The sequence below is a fragment of the Nannobrachium achirus genome (assembly GCF_963921795.1).
Source record: "Nannobrachium achirus genome assembly, chromosome: 24".
Classification (NCBI taxonomy): Eukaryota; Metazoa; Chordata; class Actinopteri; order Myctophiformes; family Myctophidae; genus Nannobrachium; species Nannobrachium achirus.
Genome location: NC_137831.1, coordinates 37,976,507 through 38,002,270, shown reverse-complemented (window position 1 = coordinate 38,002,270; position 25,764 = coordinate 37,976,507). Strand labels below are relative to the sequence as shown.

Sequence of the window (25,764 nt, the reverse complement as noted above, 5' to 3'; positions counted from 1 at the left end):
GGAAGAAGAAGCGCGTGGTGCTGATGGAGGACGGCCAGTCGTACTACCCCCGCCCTCGGGACGAAGAGAGGAGGGAGGAGGTGAAGCTGCTGTCCCACAAGAAGGTCCAGAGTCCTGTGCTGCCCCGGGCCAGGAGCAGCGGAGGCCCTGACGACCAGGAGTACGTGGTCTCGCTCTACGTTAAGGTACGCACAAGCAAACACACACACTCACAAACACACGCACGCACACATGCACACACGCACACATTGTGCACAGTGTTAAACACCCTGGGCATGATATGACTTCCGCTTGGTTCCAAGATTTCAAGCGGAAGTGCTGCGTTTAACGGAAGTTACGTCATGCAGTGCGGGTCTGTTTACATTCCCCAGCGAAAAAAAACCTAAAATTCATTGTAGCTCTTAACTCGCTCTTAATAGGTGTAACATCACCTGAATCAATGTTTTTGTTTGTATATTGTTTATTGTGAGCTCAACCGACGGAGAGGGAGACGTAGACCAGATTTTTTCCATGCATTTTCACTCATGCATTGGGACACCATTTGGTCGACAACTCTGTCAATGGAGAATAGAATATTAGATGGTTTTGTAACAAAAATAATGAGAAAACGTTATGACACTTATACACTGACATTTAGCAAGAGGTATAACTACTGTATAGGCCTACCTGATGATGTAAGATGTACTGTAAGTCGCTGGTTCTCAAAATGGGGTCCGGGAACCCCCAGGGGTCATGGAGGGGGCAAGCACACAATGTGTGGCCTAAAGCCGACAACCTTTGCTGTGTGTCACTCCCCATCTCTCTCTCCCGTTTCCTGTCGGATTACTGTGTTCACTATCAAGAAATGCAGAAAGAAAGTATAAAAGAAAGTTCACAATGCGTTGCAATGTTGTGTGATTGTAGATCGGCTATTTAAAAAAAACAAGCTGTGACAAATCTTGATAAACTTCTCTTTTTCTGCTCCCTGGCATGAACTCTCTTCAAAAGGGGGTCCACGGCCAAATATACCAACTTGTGGTTGCTATATGTGTGACATATGTGTGCCACATGTGTGCTTGGGAAGAGTAGAGGTAGCTGGCGGTACATCATTGACAGTAATAACACTGAAAAGGCCTGCGTGCTGAAAGGCTGAAAGGACCCCACTGCTGCTGCGGATAATACATTACAACATTATTCAGGATTTGGATACTAGTTTTTAGAATCAGACTCGGCCCTAAATGGGGTAAAAAGAATCAGGGGTCATCAATACTGTATGTCTGTACGCGGACAAATGTGTCCATGGCAAAGTCCTGTCCGTGACAAAGTTTAGATTTTCTGTTTTACACACCATGTTCTTACTTTGATCATCATACAAAATTACAGCATGTCAAGTCTGAGTTGTCATAACAGATCATATTTGGCTAATGAAAACTCCCAGAAGGCTTGACAGTAAATTCCGGTCAACCCTGGCTAGTGGCTATATCTATGTGAGATCTAACAGTATTACAGTAGCCTACATAGGCCTAGTCCATATCGTCACTTTCTGGCCAAAACCTCTTAACTCCATTTTTGAGTTTTTAGATTTTTTGGCATAAATCTATTGAACTCCCTTTACATCTGAGTGTTGGTTAAAATAATATTGAACCAAAGAAAGTAGTAAAAAGTGCTTGGGACAAAACCTCCTAACTCCACACTTTCTGCCAAAACAGCTAACTCCAACCGATTGGCCCTCTCTTTTTGTCATAAATATGTGCTATTGAACACCCTTTACGTCTGTTTGTTGGTTAAAATAATATTGAAACAATGAAAAGTAGTCAAAAGCCCTTCGGTCAAAACCTCCTAACTCCACGTGAGCTAATTTGCCCGAAAATGAACATTTTGGAGTTGAACAGAGATATGCATATCGATATAGACGGGTTTCTGGTCCACGTTACACTGATAAAACTAGATGCGTGCGCAGGGTCCGTACCAAAATTAGCCAATGAAACCAGCGCTCCCCAAAACAACAGGTTTGGGGATTGGACGGAATTGATTACAGTCAGCTGTGCATTTAGTCTCAATGTTTGTAAACAAGAAACCCGTCTATAGTTTACTACTTTAAAATATTCCCAGCATAGACTCTGAGGGTAAACATTGATACCGATGTGAGTTTCCAGGAGTGGATGAGATGGCTTTTAAAAGTAAAATAAGCCTGAGCACAGTGGCATGATCTGTTCCAAGTTCACAACAATATACACACATACTGTATGTACACACACATACCATCTAATCTCTCTCTCTCTCTCTCTCTCTCTCTCTCTCTCTCTCTCTCTCTCTCTCTCTCTCTCTCTCTCTCTCTCTCTCTCTCTGTGTGTGTGTGTGTGTGTGCTGTAATCCACTTAGAGATTAGCCTTATTGGCAGGGAGATGTCGACAGCATTTCCAAGCACTGCTTATTCTGCGATTAAAGTAATTAGTCTCCATGCATTCTTAAAAAAAACGAGCAAGATTGAAATTATATGCTCGATTTATTTTTTAAGAAGCATAAATAGCAGATCTACAAGCTCACTGTGCATTGCAGCGTGATGCATTGTGGGCTTGTAGATCTGAATTGTTTTGCTATGTTTGAAACTTTCGGAGGAAAATTAAGAAAACATAATTATTGCCTACAATAACTTTCACCCTAGGGATGCTAGGTTTGTGGTTAATGAAGACACAATACAAAGGTGGTTGGACAACCATTATGTGGGACTAAAGCAGTGCTAAACTGTGCTTGGAGGAGTGTGTTTTCCAAGTGCCAAGTTCAGTCTTTTGCTTGCAGGTCAGGTCACACAGAAATTTGTTCTATACTAGGGTTTCATGTTTCATGGAATTGGCTGTGTTTATGTGCCCTGCCCTCATGACAGCAGGGGGCACTCATGTCCCCTATTTCTGAATTATACCCTTCCAAGCCTTCTTCTAACTTCTTCTAGACTGTGAGACTCAACCAACTCTAAACATCTATCTTGTACATTATCTCTGTAGTTATGCTACTGAATGTTTGACATACATTAAAAAAAACATATGTCACCTACTAATGTGGTACTTCCACTTTGACTGAGTCCATTAATTCATTTAAACAACACTCAAAACAACATTATGGAAAGAAGGGGGGGAAAGTTCTTATCACACCACGATTTGGCGCACCCCCTGTAGTAACTCTGAGGACCCCTTTTGAAGACCCATGACCCATGACATGCTGTGTATTGTAACGACCCGCAAAAGACCCAGTTTGTAACAGGGCCTATAATTTGTTGTTGTTGTTGTTGTTGTTGTTGTATGTGTACAGTATAGCCTATAAGTGGTTCATTTATCACTCAGCAGTGATGAACCCCACCATGTAAAAACCCACTGTTCGAAATGTTAAGAGACAATTTTTTAGACCAGTGCTTCTCAAAGTGGCATTGGGGGGTTTCCATTGGGTCCCCAGCAAAAAGCAGTTAATAGCCTACAGCATCGCAATAATTTTAATATGATGGCTATTCACAAATAGCAGATCTACAGGATCACAGCGCGTCACTTGGTGCCGCGTAAAATATATGTATGTATATGTATGTTTGGAAAACGTTGAATAATCTTGAACTTAAAATTATATTAATAATAATCTTCTTTTCTGGGGATCCCTGGCACAACATTTTCAGTTGGGGGTCTGTGACAAAATAAAAACATTTCTAGACAGCTTTTATGTTGCCTTTAAAGAGACACAATATTTTCGGTTGTATGAGCCAAAGGCATTAGCCTCGTAAACCAGACTCTCCTTTCCTCCTTGAATTTGAATCAGAAGGCAGGAGGGATCTAGTTTACTAGGCTACAAAGGCATAACATTGTTCAAAAAGTTGTTAAAACAGCCAAATGGAATAACACAAAACACACACAGTGCTAAAATACTACTATTTTCAACCACAGCTAATGAGAGAGTAGAATCAGTAGAATCAAAATGTATTTTTTTTTTCACAATGTGGAATAGGAAATTTGGGCCTATTAGTCTAGAAATTGCCAAGTGATAGTGAAGGTTACTTAGAAAAAGCGTGTTACAAGACTTCTGCCTAACAGAATAAAGGAAGTGAAAAGTAGGCTATGCCGTGTACCGTACAGGAAGCATGGATCACGTGACTGGTTAGTGGTTACATTCAGCGATGCATTGTCTCCGCGAGCAGCAACTGCACAGCTAGGGTGCAGAAATGGAACTACGGTAGATGCTTTCTGACAAACCACAAATAATGTCACAACACATTTTCTAGCCGGCACAGAACTGAAATAAAGTTTTTTTTTCAGGATCCAGCTCTGACTTTAACTAGCAGTTTACGTACTACATTCTTCTTCAAAAATGGCCAGCAATATAAGGAGCTACTTATGAAGCCAGAATAGACTTTGTTTCAATGTTTTGTTTCAGTATATCGTTGCTTTCAGGCTTCTTATCTTCTTGTTTTGACTTTTTGTGTTTTTTCGTGCCCCTTCATTGGTTCTCAGAGTGGGGTCCGGGGAAAGTAATTAGTCTCCATGCATTAACTTGATTTTTAAAAAACAAGCAAGATTGAAATGTATGCTCTATTTTTTAAGAAGCGTAAATAGCAGATCTACAAGCTCACTGTGCATTGCAGAGCGATGCATTGTGGGCTTGTCGATTTGAATTGTTTTGCTATGTTTGAAACTTTCGAAGGAAAAATAAAACATATTGCCTACAATAACTTTCACCCTAATAGGGACGCTATAGGTTTGTGGTTAATGAAGACACAATACAAAGATGGTTGGACAATCATTATCTGGGACTAAAGTAGAGATAAACTGTGATTGGAGGAGTGTGTTTGCCAATTGCAAAGTTCAGTCTTTTGCTTGTAGATCATACAGGAATTAGTTCTATACTAAGGTTTCATGTTTAATGGCATTGGCTGTGTGTTTATGTGCCCTGCCCTCATCCCAGCAGGGGGCACTCATGTCCCCCATTTCTGCATTATACCCTTCCACGCCTTCTTCTCTCTTTAGACTGTGAGACTCAACCAACTCTATCAACATTCAACATCTTGTACATTATCTCTGTAGTTATGCTATTGCATGTTTGAAGTACGTTAAAACCATGTATGTTGACTACTAATGCGGTACTTCCACTTTGACTGGGCCAGTCTATTAATTCATTTAAACAACACTCGAAAACAACATATGGGGGAAAAAAAGTTCTTATCACACAACGATTTGGTGCACCTCCTGTAGTAACTCTGAGGACCCCTGTTTTGTAACAACCCGCAAAAGACCCAGTAAGGCAAATATTATTGTAAGGGGGCCCCACTGTGTAAAAACCCACTGTTTGAAATGTTAAGAGACTATTTTTGGACCAGTAGTTCTCAAAGTGGCGTCCAGGGACTCCCAGGGTTCCTTTGGGGGGTTTCCAGGGCGTCCCCAGCAAAAAGCAGTTAATACAGCATCACAATAATTTTAATATGTTGGCTATTTAAACAGCAGATCTACAGGATCACAGCGTGTCACTTTATGCCGTGCAAAAAATATTGTATGCTTGGAAAATGTTGAATAATCTTGAAAAATTATAATAATAATAATCTTCTCTTCTGGGGATCCCTGGCACAAAACCTCAGGTGGGGGTCTGTGACAAAATACATACATTTTTAGACAGCTTTTACGTTGCCTTTAAAAAGAATATTTTAGGTTGTATGAGCCAACATTGTGACATTGTTAAAACAGCCAAATGGAATAACACAAAACAGTAACACACAGTACTAGAATACTACTACTTTTCAACCACAGCTAATGAGAGAGTAGAATCAGTAGAATCATTTTCATCATGTGGAATGGGAAATGTGGTCCTATTAGTCTAGAAATTGCACAGTGATAGTGAAGGTTACTTAGAAACTGAAAAAAAAAAAAAAAAAAAAAAAAAAAAACGTGTGTTTAAAGGAAGTGAAAAGGATGCTATGGACAGGAAACTGGATCACGTGACTGGTTAGTGGTTACAGTCAACGATATTTTAAGTCATGCATTTTGTCTCCACAAGCAGCAACTGCACAGCTATTGTGCAGAAAGGGAAATAGACGTTTTCTGACAAACCACAAATAATGTCACAACACATTTTCTAAATGAGCAAAGGGGTTTTTCCAGGATCCAGTTCTGACTTTAACTAACAGAGTTTACGTACATTCTTCCTCCAAAATGGCCAGCAGTGTTAAGGAGCTACTTATGAAGCCAGAATAGACTTTGTTTCAATGTTTTGTTTCAATAGTCTTCAATAGTTGATCTCAGGCCTCTTATCTTCTTGTTTTGACTTTTTGTGTTTATTCGTGCCCCTTCATTGGTTCTCAAAGTGTGGTCCGGGGACACCCCAGGGGTCCTTGAGAGTTCCAGGCGGTCCCAAGTTAAATGATAGTCAGTAACCAAATGGACCCTTATTTGTCTGTAACTCAGAGAGCGTACAAATGTAATCAAATTGACCCTGTACACAGAGTTAAGTTAATATTGATTTTACAATATAAAATGGGGTCTGAGAGATAGAATGCCATTAAATGTGGGTCAGTAGCGTAATGCATGTCAAACTGGGGGTGAAATTATAATGGTTGGGAATCACAGCTAGAGCCATAAAAATCTTCTGTTATGGGGGTCCCTGGCATATATTTTCAAATGGGGGGTCCGTGAGCTAATGTCAATTCTGAGGGTCCTTGACATTAGGCTAAATGTTTGAGAACCACTGGCCTACCTATTTTCAAATCGAACTTAGGTCTTTAAGGTATTTCTTTTCTTCAAATTGGCCTAAATAGGTAATTAACATATGTTTCTCTTTGTAATTTTTGGATGATTGCACACTTATAAAAAGTGTGATTTGATTGAGGGTAACACAATCCTAACTGGCCAGACATTTCCCTGTGGGGTGTTTGTGGAAGCAAGTTAGTGGGAAAAAAAGGTCTAATTGTCCTAAACATACAGTTAAACAAACGTATAGTGCTGCAAAACTTATAGCAACAGAGATATCCATATGGACTTGTGTAGACCTACTGTATTATGAGATGCTGTAGGATAGTTAAACCTATAGACGGGTTTCTTGTTTACAAACATTGAGACTAAATGCACAGGTGACTCTATCATGTAATCAATTCCGTCCAATCCCCAAACCTGTTGATTTGGGGAGCGCTGGTTTCATTGGCTAATTTTGGTACAGACCTGCGCACGCATCTAGTTCTTATCAGTGTAACGTGGACCAGAAATGCGTCTATAGGATTATACGCCAGGGCTCACTAAACTAGCTGTTCATAGTCTACTTAGTCTTAGCCTTAGTTCGTTCCTCTTATTAAAAAGTCATTCACAAATTTCACACACACACACACACACACACACACACACACACACACACACACACACACACACACACACACACACACACACACACACACACACACACACACACACACACACACACACACAGGATCTAACATTCATACTTATTGGAAATAATAACAAGATTTTGCTGTACATGCAATTGAATAACAATTTATGTATTTTTTTATGTGTCTGTTCACAAACTTTAAAGCGGTCTGTGCTCTGATTTGTGATTAAATTCCAGACTGAAGGGAAAATAATGAAAGCAACCAGCTGAGAGGTTTAATCCCTGGAACAAAATGTGCTAATATCTAAGAGCAAATGCATGTGTAAACACACGCACATGCACGCACGTCACACACATGCATGTACTGTACGCACACACAAACACACAATGACTTCCTTTGTGTCAACCTCTTTTGGTAGACAGACAGACAGACCAATATACTGTAGATGGAATTATTACAAAGATGTTGTCCGTCACTATGTTGTGTTACAACACATTGTGAGCTTGTAGATCTGCATTATTATTTTTCTCTTATTTTTTGGCAGCATACCGGTATGCTCAAGGATCAAGTAAACCTATTTAAACCTGATATGAGGCATCCTAAATGCCAACTAAGTTTTCTGAAAAAAGCTTTAAAAATGTTTAAAAAAGGTTTCCACCCAATAGACAAAATGTCCAAATCTGTTACTTTTTAGAATTCAAATAAAAAGAAAATAGCAAAACAAGCAGATCTACAAGCTCAAATGTGTTGCTTCGGCTACATTTTGAGCTTGTGGACCTGTTACTTTTGATGCTTTTGTGTGCCGCTGTCGTATGATCAAGTTGGGCATTGATTTACAATGTAGCAACAAGTAAATAACACAGAGACGTTCCGTACAATGTATACTGTGTAGTGGTATAACAGGTCTAAATAAATGGGGGTTCTACAAAATGTCTTCTAAGTCCTAACAGTTCTCTGAAAAACGTATATTTTGCCATGTCAGTGGTGCTGAAACATTTTCATGTCAAGGACCCTGAAAATGATATGAATTTGGCCGCCGACCCCCATCTCAAAAATATCCCCCCCAGAAGCAAGGTTTTGAGTTAAAGTGTTCCCTTTAAAAGATACATTCAAAGATTAGCACACATTTTCACAACAATTTACAAGCTTGTATATCTGATATATATTTCTGAATAGCTAAAGTATAAAATGATAGTTGAAGTGGTTAAAATCTAGAGTGGCATAGATCTATGCTTTCCCAGTCTAAAAGCCTTAAAATGTGATGGTTGCACAACAGGAATGACGCAGCTAGGGTAATTTCAGTGCATGGGAGGTGGTGTTTTGATCGCAAGCGGCTAAGAAACATACCAAAGTAAACCGACACAATAGGAAATGCTCAACTACTTATGCCTACTGCAGGGCTAGGCAACCTTAGTCACCATAGGGTGCAAACATTGGCACAGTGGAAGGTTTTTTTCTTTTAAAATAAAATATTAAGATGGATGGGGTTATTGCTCTGAATCTAATGATCATTACAATGTCCTGATGTGAAAGAAAATATCAGTTAAATCGACATGGTTTCATGATTAAACTTAATGTTGATATTGCACATTGACTGTCAAGAAAATAAAAACATGACAAGTTGTTTTGAACCCTTGCCCTACTGTATAAAGGGCAACTTCATTGTACAACAGTACAGTGAAAATCACCAATCTACAAGCTCAAAATATGCTGCATTGTGAAGCATTGTGTGAGCTTGTAGATCTATGGTTGTGTTAGTGAAATCAGCTGTTAGTGATGATAAGCATGTTCAGGTTACTCTACATCAGTACTTCTCAACCTTTTCAGGTTGCGACCCCACCAAAACAATCATATTTGAACTCAGGCATTACATTCAGTTTGACTCGACTTCACACAGAAATATTGTGAAAATAGCAGATCTACAAGCTCTTTTAAGTTAAATATTCCTTTATGCCAATTTTAATAAAGAATGTTAACAGTCCTGACTCCAGACCTTCCAGGATTTTTTTTTTAAATTTATTATCAGACACATGTCAGTTCTATAAAGGTCACAGACAGAAGAGTCTTTTAGGAAGCTACTGAGCTCTATCTGCCCACTATAATCCCACAGGGAACTTAAAATGAATCCTGTGAATTTACACTGTTTTGTTCAAAGAATTTAAGCACTTTTGTGTGTATAGTAACTCATAACATTGAGTTTAATTATTTATTATTTAATGTATTAAACAATATATTAAACATATATTGCCCTTAATTTGGGTCAACCACTAACAATACTTGCTCAAAAGGTTTCCGCCCAAATAATTGAGGATAAAATAATTAAATCAGCACTATGTCATTGTGTTGTTTTATGAATACAACGTGATTTTGTCCAATCTAATTGTAGATTATATTAAATTAATATTAATACAATATAACTTATAATCAGGGTGGTTGTATTTTGCCTCATGCTCTTCTATTGAGACATTTAGATTGTGTCAAAGGTCATGTCTTAAAATCTGACACAGATTTCTGACCTGATGGTCAAGATTCAATTTATCCCCTGAGCAAGCAGCCAGGCTCTATTAGCTCAATGGTGCTAATGTTAGCACTAGCATAGGAAACCGAGTTCAAATCCAGGGTAGAATAGGAAAGTTACATAGTGTAGCTTTGACCCATATTCAAAGAGGGAAAGCATCTGTGTCATTTAAAATTTTTAGCGTTGGCTATTAAAAAATAACAGATGTAGGCCTACAAGCTCACTTCATGCTGTGCCGAGAGCTTATATCGGCAATTTAATTTAAAAGTTTTGAAAAATCTTTTTAAGTGTGAGAACTAACTAATTTAGAAGGCACTTTGCAGAAAGTACTATACTTAAGTAAAATGTTGAGGTATTTTGTACTTTGTAATTGTAATTTGTACTCGATTATTAACAATTTCCAGTACTTTTACTTTTACTCCACCACATCTCGGATCCAAATATTGTACTTTTACTTCACTACCTTTATTTGATAATCTTTGTTACTAGTTACATTGAAGATTGATTATTAATACAAAATATACCATTAACCACTTCAACCCTACCCCAGAGCCCTCAATGGGATAGTCATGCCACCTCTGTTCACTTCATGGGGCCAGGTCTTCTACAAACACATCTATTGGCGAATAGTAACAAAGCGTGATCCGGAAGTTTACAGAATGCATTGGAGTCTATGAGGGAAAAGTGACATTTCGAGCTACATGAACCACATGGCCGGCGCCGTTTTTGACCCCGCATTAGCAGAACTCTCTAAAATACAAGGCTCTGACCGAACCTATCTAGCCGATCTACAAGCGCTTATAGATCTGCTATTTTCTTCTTCTATTTTTTAAGATTTGTTTTGGGGCTTTTATGGCTTTACTGGATAGGACAGCAGACTGACAGGAAATGGGGGGAGTGACAGGGATTGACATGCGGCAAAGGTCGTCCGGATTGGCAATCGAACCGGTGACGCTGTCAGGCATCAATCAATGCCTATGTGGCAAAGCCTATGTGGTATGCGCCTGGACCAGTAGGCCAGCAGGCGCCCCCTAGATCTGCTATTTACAAAAGATTTGAAAACTTGAAATGGGACATTCTGCATAATGAGCCCTTTTTTTATGCCACATTGTGCAAATACTTTTGTACTTTTACTCAAGTACTGTACATTTTGGATTCTGGACTTTTACTTATCTTTTACGTATCAGAGCATTTCTACATTTGATGCTTTTACTTAAGTAAAACAAGTGGCTAAGTAGATATACCGTTTAAGTTAAATACTGTATATTCAGAAGACATGCCAAATTAGGATTAGAAGGATGCAATCTTACCTGGTGGGGAGGGAACAGGTGGTGGAGATTAACGGTACCCTGTCCCCCCCCCTCCCAGTAAGCTGTGGAGTTCCCCAAGGTAGCATACTGGGACCTCTGTTGTTCCTAATATACGTGAACGACATGGCATCTGCTTGCGACTGCAACCTGTTCCTGTTCGCGGATGACTCGGCTCTCCTAGTCTCGGGCAAGGACCACTTGCAGGTTGAAAAGACACTTAACTCTGAACTGAGTAAGATCTGCACATGGCTTAACGACAACAAATTATCAATTCACCTGGGCAAAACCGAGTCCATCCTCTTTGGATCAAATCATAACCTCAAAAAGGTAGAGAACTTCACAATCAAAGTGGGTGACAAGGTCATAACACGAAAAAACGAAATCTCCTACTTAGGATGTATCCTTGAAGCTAATCTTTCCAGCGAAAAGATGACTTCAAAAGTAATACAAAAAATCAACCAACGAACTCGTTTCCTACAGAGGATCGCCCCAATGGTAAACTTCAACACACTGAAGACCATAGCTGGTGCAATAATCCAGCCCCTCTTTGACTATGGAGTCCACGTATGGTATCGTGACGCCCCACAAGCCCTAAAAACTAAACTCCAAACAGCCCAAAATAAACTAATTAGGGTCCTGCTTAACCTTCCCAATCAGACTCACCTCACCGCTACTCACCAGTTAAGAGTGGGGTGGCTCAGAGTAGATGACAGAGTACAGCAACTTGCAATGGGCCTGGTGTACAAGATACACTACACCACTATGATACCCAAGTACCTGTCAAAATACTTTATAAACGTTAAGGATGTCCATAATTACAACACCAGAGGCAGTGCCACAGATCACGTTCAACCCAGAGTCAACTCAAAGAAAGGGTCGAACTCGTTCTTCTGCTACACCACAAAAATGTGGAATGCCTTACCGAAGGCCATAAAGGAGTGTGGATCACTAGCATCCTTTAAAATTGCCCTAAAAAACCACTTACAGGCAGCAGCCGTTCACAACTGGTAAAAACCTAGCCCAACCCTACCCTCCCTGCCCCTTCCTTGTATATACTGTACATACTGATTGTTTAGACTTACTGTTACCTGCCCCTTCCTTGTATATATTGTATATACTGTACTTACTGATTGTATAGACCTACTGTTTTCTTTTTTTCTTTACATATCTACTGCATAGTACTGTGTTCTATTTGTCTGTCATTCAATGTTATATGAGATACTTTAATGGTTTCCTGTTGAAATAAGCTTAGTCTTTTCATGGATCTCCTTTTAGTAGACCTTGTACCAGTGAACTGTACCGTCATGAATCTGTACATTTTCCTATGCAAACTTCTAATAAAGCCTTCAATCAATCAATCAATTAGACTGCATTTTCACGGAAGGAAAGAAACCGAGGGTAGAGTACACTGTAAATGTCTCTCAAAAAAAGTCTGAGAGTGCATAAAGAACCCATAAGGGTCCATTAGGTTACGTGTTTGCACTCCCAGAGTCACATTAACACTTAGGATTCTACAGCGTAGAGATTCCGTTGACACCCACACAGCTAGACCCTGAAACAGATTCTAGTGTTGTGGCCCTCCTACACACGCATGCACGCACGCACGCACGCGCGCACACGCACACGCACACGCACACGCACACACTCAACTTAACTAACTTATCAGGGGTTCAGGGACCTCACATAATTACTCGACTTAATTAAATTAAATTCCAATTAAGCACGTTGAACATAGTGATTCTAACTAGCAGGGAATTTAGCCAGGTTATTTGTCAGGACTGTGGATTTCTTGTGATTCAAAGCATGAAGGAAGAAAATTATGAAAAGAATTGAAAGGCATTTTGACAGACTAAATGAGGAGCTTTGGTCTCAAATGATTTGTTGTTTTCGGTGAATCTATCATGGCTAAAATGGTGTTTGAAGTTACAATGGGCTTGTATAGTAAGGGGGGAGGTGTCTGTTAAAATTAATATCAAATATCTAAATACAGAATCAAGCCTGAGTAGAAGATGAAATGGCACATTTGTTTGTTTTATTAAAGTGAAATATCCTTATGCATTATTTTCTACTCGATCAAGCCTGTCTTGTCTACTTTGCAGGAATATTGTCTGTCTTCTTGTAAATCTAATGTATATTCAATATCATAACTTCAATCAACATCCGTTGTTACTACCAGGTACAGTACAGACATACGTCTGTGTATGTACGCACGCACGCACGCAGGCACGCGCACACACACACACACACACACACACACACACACACACACACACACACACACACACACACACACACACACACACACACACACACACACACACACACACACACACACACACACACACACACACACACACACACACACTCAGTATACCCCTACACACTGTGTTTATTGATAGTTTGATATTTAGCTTAATATTTGCCTGGACAAAGAGTGATTGTGTGATGAAGGAATACCCATGGCTCTCTGCCCCCTCCAGCCCCCCCCCCCCCCCCCTCTCTCGCGCTCTCTCTCTCCTTCACAACAGGACAGAATGACAGACAGACCGATGGACAGATAGACAGACAGAAAAAAAAAACACCTAATGTAATGCTGTTTTGTCATGAAGAAGACAGTGTTTCGTGTGGATTTAAACTGTTCGTACTAACTAAAGCTGTTTTTAACTACCTTCGACAGACTAGTCTTACAAAGATACAAGAGTAGGCTATATCCTGGGCCTACTCCATAGCCAGTTTTCTCTGGGCCGATTTTGATTGCATTGGAACTTAAACAAGGACTATTTTCTTCGGAGATCACTTTTATCACTGGACATTGGGACAAATATAACTCTTATGAGGATTAAATTATTGCCAATTTACCCATGGCAGTCATTGCCTTGGGCAACACAGTACGCTGTGCTCTCTGCAAACGCTAATCAAGTCTTTTGGAGGGAATAAGGGGACGCATTTATCCCGCCTTTTCTCTGGATTCTCTCACCATGGCCTGGTTTGACGTTGCGGCTAAGAAGCTCGGCTTCCCCACCATTGAGTTATACGTCAAGGTAATGATGCATATGGCTGGCTTGAGGAGGCTCAAAGTAGCCTACATGATTTTACCAGACTGAACAGTTTAAGACAAGGAGTTGACACAGTAGTGATAATCTAATGCGCAACGCCTCTGTGAGCTTGTATATCGTCTATTTTCTGGGAAATTGGTGTATAGGGGGAAGAGTAGACCATGTATAAAGCCAACAGTCAAGTTGACTAAATAACTTAACCATCTGAAAATACACATTGGCATGAATTTAAGAGGGCGGCAGTGGCCGGTAGAGTGTCTGGATGGAGAACCGCAAGGTTCCCAGTTCGATCCCGGGCTCCCACAGAGTAAATAAGTGTAGAAGTGTTCTTGAGCAAGACACTGAACCCCCAATTGCTCCCGATGTGCAGGTTGGTGCCTTGCATGGTTTCCTCCGCCATCTGTGTATGAATGTGTGTGTGAATGTAATGCATAATAAATGCACCATTTACCATGAATCCAAGTTGAATCTGCAACACAGTTTTATTCAATAGGTAGTGCATATGAAGACCGTTGGAATTGGAAAACCCCTGATCGAATGTATCAATTTGTCATCCAGCATTAATCGATCCAACACTCTGAGAGTGTACAAATGTATTCAAATTGACCTGGCTCCACCATTTGAGTCCATCTGGGAATTAGAAAGCTCTACAAGCTCACAACGTATTGCATCGTGACACGACGTGAGCTTGAACCACTGAGCAGCATGGTCTATAATGTCAAAGTATAAATCCAGTTCAACCCGTTAAAACCGGGGAAGCGGTTGTGTCATTTTATACTTCGGCTGTTCAAAAATAGCAGATCTACAAGCTCATAGCAGGTCACTTCATACCACGCTATGAGCTTGTGAACCGTGAACATTTCTTTGAATATATATTTATTATTTTAAATGTTTTAATAAAGCAAATCTTTTCTTCTTGTGTGGTCCCCCCTGGCACAAACTGTTTTGAGATAGCAGTGGGCGGGCCAAATCCATAATGCATTTTGGGGTCCATGACATGAAAAGTTTTGAGAAATCATGAAACGATAAGTTTATGAAAAATCTGTTTTTGCATTTTGTAGAATCGTCCTCAGGCTCAGCTCTTAATGGGTTAAGTGGTTAATGTGTGTGCGCATGTGTGTGTCATTCTGTGTTTGCGTGCGTGTGTGCGTATGTGTGTTTATGTGTGTGTGTGTAGGCCGGCAGCGATGGGGAGAGCATCGGGAACTGTCCGTTCTCCCAGAGACTGTTCATGATACTGTGGTTGAAAGGAGTCATTTTCAACGTGACCACCGTCGACCTCAAGAGGTGACACACGCACACACGCACACGCACACACGCACACATAAACACACACACACACACACACACACACACACACACACACACACACACACACACACACACACACACACACACACACACACACCATCATCATCATCATCATCATCGGCGATCACTCGAAGTCGAGTAGGATGGTCCTCCTGGGGGATCCTTCTTGTGGGTCCTCAGATGGCTGAATAGTCCAATTCTGGAACCACACACTTTGGTGCAGTGTGGACATTGGTGTGAGGTGCTGGGGGTGGGATGTGGAACAGCGTCTTTGGTGGCGGCTACCCTCTCCTTTCTCTGCTGTCGCTTGACTGTGGCAGCCCGGCGGAGATTGTGCTCCTGGAATGTAGCACCATCGTACAGACTTTTCCTCCATGCGGCTCTGTCCTGAGCAAGAGCTTCCCAGCTTGTGCTGTTTATGCGGAATTGTTTGAGGTTTATCCTGACATTGTCCTTAAAACGCTTTTTCTGACCTCCAGGAGCTCTCTGACCAGTTGCTAGCTCAGAGTAGAGGAGCTGTTTAGGAAGGCGTGTGTCAGGCATTCGCACAACATGACCCGTCCATCTGAGCTGGTGTTTTGTGACGATGGTGCCAATGCTGTCCATGCCTGCCTCCTCGAGCACACCGATGTTTGTGCGCCTCTCCTCCCAGGTAATGCGCAGAATTTTGCGCAGGCACCTCTGGTGGTAAGACTCCAGGGCTCTTATGTGCCGGCTGTAGGTGGTCCATGTCTCTGCACCATATAGCAGCGTGGGCAAGATAACGGCCTTGTAGACCAGCAGCTTGGTCTTTGCCAGAAGGTCAGAATTCTCAAAGACCCTTTTGCGAAGTTTTGCAAAAGCCCCTCCTGCACAGCAGATGCGATGGTGTACTTCGCTGTCGATGTCTGCCCTCGAAGAGAGGTGACTGCCCAGGTAGGGGAATTGGTCCACATTTTCTAGGACTACGTTGTTGATTTTTATTGTTGGTGGGGTTATGGAGGAGTCTGGTGGGGGCTGATGAAGAACCTTTGTCTTTTTCACGTTTATGGCCAGTCCGAGGAGCTTGTATGCTCTGGAAAAAGCATCAAGTATGCTCTGAAGATCTGTCTCTGTGTGGGCTACAATGGCATTGTCATCTGCATATTGCAGTTCCACGATGGATGTGCGAGAGATCTTGGATTTGGCTTTGAAACGATTAAGGTTAAACAGCCTGCCATCTGTTCTGTAGATGATCTGGACTCCCGGAGGTAGGCTGTGACCAACAAGGTGGAGAATGGCTGCAATGAAGACTACAAACAGGGTGGGGGCAATAATGCATCCTTGTTTGACACCAGTTTCCACCTTGAAAGGCTCAGTCTCACTGCCACTGCAGAGGACTGTTGCTGACATGTTGTCATGTAGGAGCCGCAGGATCCTGATGTACTTTTCTGGACATCCACATTTTGACAGGATTTTCCAGAGGGCCTCGCGGTTCACAGAGTCAAAAGCCTTTGTTAAGTCAATGAATGCCATGTATAGTGGTTGTTTTTGCTCCTTGCATTTTTCTTGTAACTGTCGAGCTGTGAAGATCATGTCAGTTGTACCACGGGCAGGGCGTAAACCACTTTGGGATTCAGGGAGGATTTCTTCAGATGTTGGATGAAACCTCTTGAACAGAATGCGGGCAAAGATCTTCCCAGTTGTGGACAGGAGTGAGATGCCCCTGTAGTTTCCACAATCTGCCTTGTCCCCCTTTTTAAACAGGATGACAATGAGTGCATCTCTAAGGTCTGCAGGCATTGCCTCCTTATCCCAGATCTTAGCAATGAAGGCATGCATGTGCTGAAGAAGGTTATCCCCTCCGGCTTTCAGGATTTCAGCTGGAATCCCATCAGGACCGGTAGCTTTGTTGTTCCGCAGCTTTGAGATGGCATCTTGAACCTCCAACAGGCTCGGTGCATCACCCATGCTCTCCTTCACAGGATACTGTGGGATTCTGTCAAGGACCTCCTCATCAACCGTTGTTCTCTGGTTTAAAAGCTCCTCAAAGTGTTCTTTCCAGCGGGTCTTGATCTCATCATCTGTCTTCAAGATGTTTTGCTTATCCTTGGACCAGAGGGGGCTTGATACGCGGTGGATGGGGCCATATACAGCTTTGGTCGCATTGAAGAAGCCCTTTGTGTCCCCTGCTTCTGCAAGTTCTTCAATTTCACTGGCTTTCTCTGTCCACCATTTGTTTTTAAGCTCCCTTACCCGCCGTTGGACGAAGGCTTTGGCTCTAGAATGAGCTTCCCTCTTGGCCTGGCATGAGATGTCCTTCTGCCAGGCACAAAAGGTGTGCCGTTTTTGGGAAATTAGCTGGTCAATTTCCTCATCATTTTCGTCGAACCAGTCCTGGTTTCTTTTGGTTTTTAAACCAAGGACTTCTCGGCCAGTGTTCAGGACGGTGGTCTTCAGTGAACTCCAGTGTGCCTCAACATCATCAGGGTACTTGGGTGGCAAGTTGTTAGTTATTGCAGCTTGGAGGAGCTCCTGTGTCTCAGGCTTTTCCAAGTTCCTGATGTTGAGGCTGGGGCGGTGTTGCTTTTTCTTCCCTCTTCTTTTGGGCATCAATCTAATGGCCATAGCTGCTCGGATTAGACGATGGTCTGTCCAACATCCATCTGTACCGGTCATTGCCCTCGTTAGATGTACATCACGCCTGTCCCTGGCTCTGACAATGACGAAATCAATCAGATGCCAATGTCTGGAACGGGGATGCATCCAAGAGGTCTTGAATTTGTTTTTCTGTCTGAAAAGGGTGTTGGTAATAATAAGCTCGTGTTCTACACATTTGGTCAGGAGGAGAACCCCATTGGAGTTGATGTTCCCTACCCCCTCTTTCCCAATGGTGCCAGTCCACGTCCTATGATCCCGACCGACTCTGGCATTGAAGTCCCCCAGAAGGATGATTTTATCTTCCTTAGGGATGCCTGACAGGATGGTATCCAGGCTGGCATAGAAGGCTTCCTTGATGTCATCGTGTGAGTCCATTGTGGGAGCATATGCACTCACAACAGTTGCCATCTGGTTGCTATCCAGTTTTAGCCTGACTGTCATTAGGCGTTCGCTAAAGCCCTGTGGCAGTTCAGTGAGCTGGCCAACCATGGTGTTTCTGATGGCAAAGCCGACCCCATGTATTCTGGGCTCACCAGCAGGCTTCCCTTTCCAGAAGAAGGTGTATCCACCTTTTTCCTCCCTCAGTTGACCTTCTTCTGCGAGTCTGGTTTCAGACAGGGCTGCAATGTCAACATTTAACCTTCGCAATTCCCTTGCTACAAAGGCGGTTCTTCTCTCTGGCCTTTCACAAGAGTCTTTGTCCAAAAGAGTGCGTACATTCCAGGCTCCAAAATCCATCTTTTGGAGCACACACACACACACACACACACACACACACACACACACACACACACACACACACACACACACACACACACACACACAGTTCACTGTGTTGGATTGTGTAGTGAAATGGATGGAATCCACAAGGATAATACGAACCACAGTGCTTTGGAAGGTTCAGCAGTATAATGTCAATACTGTTGAGTCATGGTCAAAATGCCACAGCGCCAGTACTGTCCACCTACTGTCCATCCTTGGATAGACTTGCCACAAACAGTAACTCTAGCATCCCTATTTTGGGCATGTTGGGCACATTCTTTTCGTGAAAACTAATTTTGTGTGTTTGTGTGACTATATAGGACATTCGTTCTCATTCGGACCCCCAGAGGTCCTTGATGGAGTTCCAGGGGGTCCCCAGTTTGATGATAGTTAAGAATCAAATGGACTGTACAAATGGAACCAAATGGACCCAGGTACATTTGGTTCCATCTGTACACGCTCAGATTTAAATTAACATTTAGCTGTAACAATATTCTCTTATGGGGGTATCTGGCTTTTCTTTTTCCTTTATTAAATAAGTGTCAATTTGGGGGTCCTTGACATGAAAAGGTTTGAGAACCACTGCCATAGGAGAAACGCTGACCTGAAGATTGTACATGTGTTTATGTGTTGACCTGTGTGTTGACCTCTGGGTTGACCTCTGTGTTGACCTTGACCTCTGTGTTGACCTGTAGGAAGCCTGCTGACCTGCAGGACCTGGCCCCAGGGACAAACCCACCCTTCATGACCTTCAATGGTGAGGTCAAGGTCGACGTCAACAAGATAGAGGAGTTCCTAGAAGAGAAACTCTCACCACCACGGTAGGCATGCACGCATATACACACACACACACACACACACACACACACACACACACACACACACACACACACACACACACACACACACACACACACAATTAAATCAATTTAGATATGTACAGCAACATAAGTTTTGGATTTAGAATAGTGGTTTAAAAAAAGTGATTCTCAAAAATAGCAGATCTACAAGCTAGATGTACAAGTCAAGCAGTTTGTACCTATTATTTTATTCTTTTACATTTTTGAAAAAGCTTGAGTGTTTGAAAAATGCTGGCATAAAACATTTTCACATGAGTGTCTGTGCATGGCCAAATACAGGCCTGTGAGGCCTATCGATTTGGGTCCTTGACACAAAAAAAGTTATACAGATTCAGAAGTTAAAATGAAAGAAGGGAGGTAACAAAAACAGAAAAGGGTATGAGGTGTGTGAATAAGTCAGTAGTCAGTCATGTCATGTCAGTAGTCAGTCATGCAGACTGCAGTGGGTGGATGTTTGTAATGTGCTGTGTTGGAGTGTAGTTAGCTCTGGTCTGCCTGCGGCTGATGCTCTGACAGGCGGCTGACTATAAGACTAGACGAGGATTTCTCAGCCCCTACGACGGCTCAACTTAACCTAACCAAAGGTAGTTTTGCGCTGTTAATAGTCTATTCTCCACGGTGGGATTAAACCTCTCAGCACCCCACCCACTCTGTAAAATACACTATTTTTGTCATGAAATAAAATGCACCCAACTCAAGCCACCGCAGACACAACCCGGAAATAAGCGGCAGTCGAGTTGGATCGAGTTGGATGCGTTTTATTTCATGCCAAAAATAATGTATTTTACAGAGTGGGTGAGGTAATGAGAGGTTTCCCACCACGGAGAATAGACTTTCAACAACGCAAAACTACCTTTGGTTAGGTGAGTAGCGAAGTAGTTTAGTTTATTTTGACTGAAGTTGAGCCATCGTAGGGATAGAGAAATCCTGGTCTAGTCTTATAGTCAGCCGCCTGTCAGACTCTGGGCAAGAGTGTAGTATAAAAAGGTACAGCTCAAACTAAACACAGCGGGTTAAGCCCCAAACAATATTTGCCACAGGAGAGGACACAGAGAGAATCCATAAACTCGGGTGTTCTGAGTTGGGCTGACGACCTGCAACTCAGCCAATCACTGAGGTCTGCAGTCTAGCCAACAGGCAGGCAGAGCAGGTTCATAGGTTCAAACATATGTGCCCCATCCAGCTGTTAAACTGGCCTGGGAACTCAACCAGAGGAAAAGAGAAAAAGAGTCACAAAGAAAAGAAACAACTAACTGAGATGGAGTACAAATTAAACAAATGCAATGACATTAAACCGGACTTGTAACTGGTGCAAACAACAAGTGAACCTAGGAGTCCTCTACAGTAAATGGATTGGTCTTTAATTAGCTTAAAAAAAGCTTTTTTGTATGGACATTTCTTCAATTTCAAGCCCTTTATTGTCATAATATAATATGCAGCAAGTTGTGAAGGATCTCTCCTCACTCGACCTCTCCTCAAACAGTCAGCGTACTTGCTCATAAAATCTGGGATGTATGCAGGTGTCCTCACTCCTCACAGACATGAGCTGGAACTGATATTGACATCAAACTGATCAAATGAAGCAAAATAGCTCTTGCTGTAAATATAATTTAAAAGTATAATTTAATTTGTCCTTAACCTGTCTGTAATTCTGAGGTCCATTTGGTTCCTTTTGTACACTGTCAGAATTAAGGCCAGACCTTGACATTTAAATGTTTGAGAAACTCTGACCTAGGCTACAGTACATGTAATATCCAGTGGTGACATGAAATGTTGTGTGATTTCCTGCTCTGACCTCAGGTACCCCCGCCTGGCTCCTAAACACGCTGAAGCCAACACAGCTGGTATCGATGTCTTCGCCAAGTTCTCTGCTTACATCAAAAACCCCAAGAAAGACGTCAATGATGGTGTGTGCTTGTGTTTTTTTTTCTGTCTAGATATAGATAGATACTATACCACCAGGGGTCTTCATTATTTTTCAAGCCATGCAAGGACCCCTTAGCTGAAAGAGAGATGAAGCAGGGACCCCCACTATATTGTGTAAAACAATGCAGATTCAACTTTTTCATAGATTTTATACATATAGCTTCATAGCTTTGTTTGACAGCAGCATCACTAGCGTTGTGTGTGTTGGATTCATGTTACCCCCAAAACCTCAATACTTACGAAACTAGACGATCTACATCACATCACAGGGATCTCCATATCTCCATATAATATATGGGCATAAAAGGGATTTGGTTCCCCTGGCATCACAGGGATCTCCATATATGGCAATACAAGGGATTTGGTTCCCATGACATCACAGTGATGTCAGAGCGTGCTGTCAGAGCATGAGAGGCAATCAACAAAAAAGACAAGCGTTACCCAGACAGACAGACAGACAGACAGACAGACAGACAGACAGACAGACAGACAGACTGTCCCTTTTATGCCCATATATGGAGATACAGAGATCCCTGGGATGACAGGGGAACCAAATCCCTTTTATGCCCATATGTCGACATCCGTGATGTCCACATCACTGTGACATCACTGTGACTCTGTGCCACACTGGCCAGATGGCCAAGACAGTGATTTGTCAGGGGAACCACAGTGTCAGGCGTTACCCGTCCATCTACGGACAAGCAGTGCCGGTTCTGAGAGTAAACTGCGACCTACGGTCGCAATGAATAGCAATTCTACAAATTATATCATCCAATTTATATAGAGCTTTTCATGATACTCAAAGTTGCTGAATGGTTATCATTCTCATATTGCATGTTTGTCTTGTGTGTCTCTGCGTGCGTGCGTGCGTGCGTGCGCGCGCGCGCGCGTGTGTGCGCGGGTGTGCGTGTTTATGTGTGCAGTGCTAGAGAAGGCCCTGTTGAAGTCTCTGAGGAGGCTGGATGACTTCCTGAGGACTCCTCTGTCGGAGGAGATCGATGCGGACGCTGCAGGAGACCTGCCAGAGTCCAGCAGGAGCTTCTTAGACGGACCTGGACTCACCCTGGCAGACTGTAACCTGCTGCCCAAACTACACATCCTCAAGGTATAACTGTTAACTCCTGCCCAAACTGCAAGGCACGTGCACACATAGACATCAAAGGGGGCTTGAGCCCCTGCCCTTTTATCCGTCTGCCCTCTCCAAACCATGAATGCAGTTTTTACTATGGTGAAAGAAACACAAATGCCCCCTTTCCAAGCCATACCTGAAGGCAGCATTCAAGATAATCGCCTTGTCCAAACTCTCCTGAACTTCAATGCAGCATCTTAGACTATGTTAACTCATACCTCGCGATCCCCGTAGAGACCGTAGATTTCCCGCTGTACCGCGCTGCCATGCCCGTAGAGCCCGCAAAGTTTAATTAGCTTTAATCATTATGAAAGGATTAAAAGTATTAGCGCAGATTTTCGCTGATTCTGGCTCTTTAGGCCCGCCCCCCTAACTGTATCCGGTCATTTCCGGTCTGGACCGGATCCAGCTTTCCGTATCCAGTCTGAGCCTGGGCCATAGTCCCGCCTCCATTGGTTTACTGTGTAACAGAAGTGGAAGCTACTGGGCGATGGAACGCTCGTTTTTCAATCGGATTCTTGCGTTTGGAAACTTTGATCCAGTCTCTACACGCCTGGATTATGATCCCCGCACATATCGTGCGTTTTGTGCGCGAACGTGTCCACGTGTTACCATAGCGCACAGTTGGCTTTTTTCAATGCTTTTTCATGTAAACACTGGCTGATAAGCAGAGATACAGCGTGGCAACGGATATGTCTTTTTCAATGGGGTTTTTTGTATTCGAAAGCTTGTCACCGAGTCTACACGTCTACTAGATGAGTCGCGCACAGATTGTGCACGATGCGTGCGAGTGCCCACGTTAAAAGGTAAGGACAATTTGGCAGCTGCTTACTACAGCTATGTTTAAAATGGCAGAGAAAAAGTTAAAAGAATTGCGTACTAGAAATCCATGCTCTATATATGCTACATCTCCAGTATTAACTTGATTATATTTAGTTCAGTGTGGTATCAAGCACCGGAAATAGTCGACCTCGCGCTGCGACGTGTTGTGAGCTTGGAGGTCGGCTATTATCGATATTTTCACCAAAAGGCCCTTTTAGAATTTTCAGCCCTTGCCTTTATAACATTCTCTGCACGTCCCTGCAAACTACCCATCCTCAGACTGTAACCTCCTGCCCAAACTACCCATCCTCAGACTGTAACCTCCTGCCCAAACTACACATCCTCAAGGTAGCTGTCGTTCTGTCTCATAATATAGTGTAGTCAGTATACTGAGATTCACAAGTACTTTTAGACAAACCATCGCTGTGGGTGTGTCAGCAAAATTCAGCTGAAAACATGATGCAAGTTTCACTAATGACATACACATTATACAAATAGCCTATATGGAGCCTATATGGAGACCCCTGGTACCTATAGATATTCACAGATATGGGCTTATCATTGATGACATCAGGGATCTCCATATATGGGCATAAAAGGGATTTAGTTAACCCTGGCATCACAGGGATCTCCATATCTCCATATGGTCATAAAGGGGATTTGGTTCCCCTGGCATCACAGTGATATCCATATCTCCATATGGTCATAAAAGGGGAGAGAGGGCGAGATCATTTAGCGACCTACAACCGGGTCGCGACGTGGTCGGTAGTTTTCAGCGACCGGGTCGCAAAATCGAGCGACCGGGTCGCTAAATGGAGCGACCGGGTCGCTAAATCACCGACCGTGGCACTAAAGCGAGCGACCGGGTCGCTAAATGGAGCGACCGGGTCGCTAAATCACCGACCGCGGCACTAAAGCGAGCGACCGGGTCGCTAAATCGACCGACTGGGACGCTAATTCCATCGACCGGGACGCTAATTCCACCGACTGGGACGCTAATCCAGCGACCGGGTAGGTAAATCCACCGACCGGTGGTCGCTTCCACCGACCTACTAACCCTAACCCTAACCCTAACCCTAAACCTAACCTCAGTAACCTTACCTCAGTTAGGCTAACCTGCCACGCAACCTCCCGACCGTTACCTCAGTTAGGCTAACCTGCCACGCAACCTCCCGACCGGGTCGCTAAATCACCGACCGCGTCGCTAAATCACCGACCGCGTCGCTAAAGCGAGCGACCGGGTCGCTAAATCGACCGACTGGGGCGCAAAATCTTCCGACCGGGTCGCTAAATCTACCGACCTAAAACTGCAGGCAGGTCGGTAGATTTAGCGACCGGGTCGGTCGATTTAGCGGCACGGTCGGTGATTTAGCGACCCGGTCGCTCGATTTAGCGACCCGGTCGCTGAAAACTACCGACCACGTCGCGACCCGGTTGTAGGTCGCTAAATGATCTCGCTCCTACTGTAAAAGGGATTTGGTTCCCCTGGCATCACAGGCATCTCCATATATGGACATAAAAGGGATTTGGTTCCCCTGACATCACAGTGATGACAGAGCGTGATGTCAGAGAGTGTGTGAGAGTCAGCGTGATGTCAGAGTGGCAAACTCATAGACCGTAAAAAAGTGGACACGGACGGACACGGACATGATGTGGCGTTTCGACCTTCGGTCACAATTATGCTATATAAAAGAACAACATTTGACTTAACGTTTCTTGTGTCTTGGTCTCCAGGTGGTTGCCAGGAAGTACCGTGGTTTCGAGATCCCGTCAGAGATGGTGGGGGTGTGGCGATACCTAAACAACGCCTACCAGAGGGAGGAGTTTACCAACACCTGCCCCGCCGAGAGAGAGATTGAGTTTGCGTACCTGGATGTCGCCAAACGAATAAAATAGAATTATACGTCTACATTGATCAAGAGTATTTGAAGATGTGACAGAGCGGTGGACAGTTGGAAAGAGACATTTGTATTGCACCCCTGGATATCACAAAATGATTCAAATAGAGGCTGCAGTAAAAGAAGGTACAACGGAGGAGATGAAACTTCTCCACTAAAATATGATGTCATTTTGTTGCCCAAATAATATTCCTATTTGTTTCAGATGAATAGGAAAATGATTAAGGGTGTT

General features: G+C 42.9%; 1 protein-coding gene across 1 annotated transcript; it reads left to right on the top strand.

Annotated features, from left to right (window-relative positions):
- Window positions 1-161: 161 nt before the first annotated feature.
- Window positions 162-25,530, top strand: LOC308280064 (chloride intracellular channel protein 4; the record flags this gene model as incomplete). The annotated part of the gene is made up of 6 exons (XM_080720324.1): window positions 162-185; window positions 15,383-15,492; window positions 19,593-19,718; window positions 21,558-21,664; window positions 22,607-22,788; window positions 25,369-25,530. The coding sequence occupies exons 2-6, from the start codon at window positions 15,437-15,439 to the stop codon at window positions 25,528-25,530; spliced, it is 633 nt and encodes a 210-aa protein (XP_080576450.1). The 5' UTR covers window positions 162-185; window positions 15,383-15,436.
- Between the last annotated feature and the right edge of the window lie 234 nt (window positions 25,531-25,764).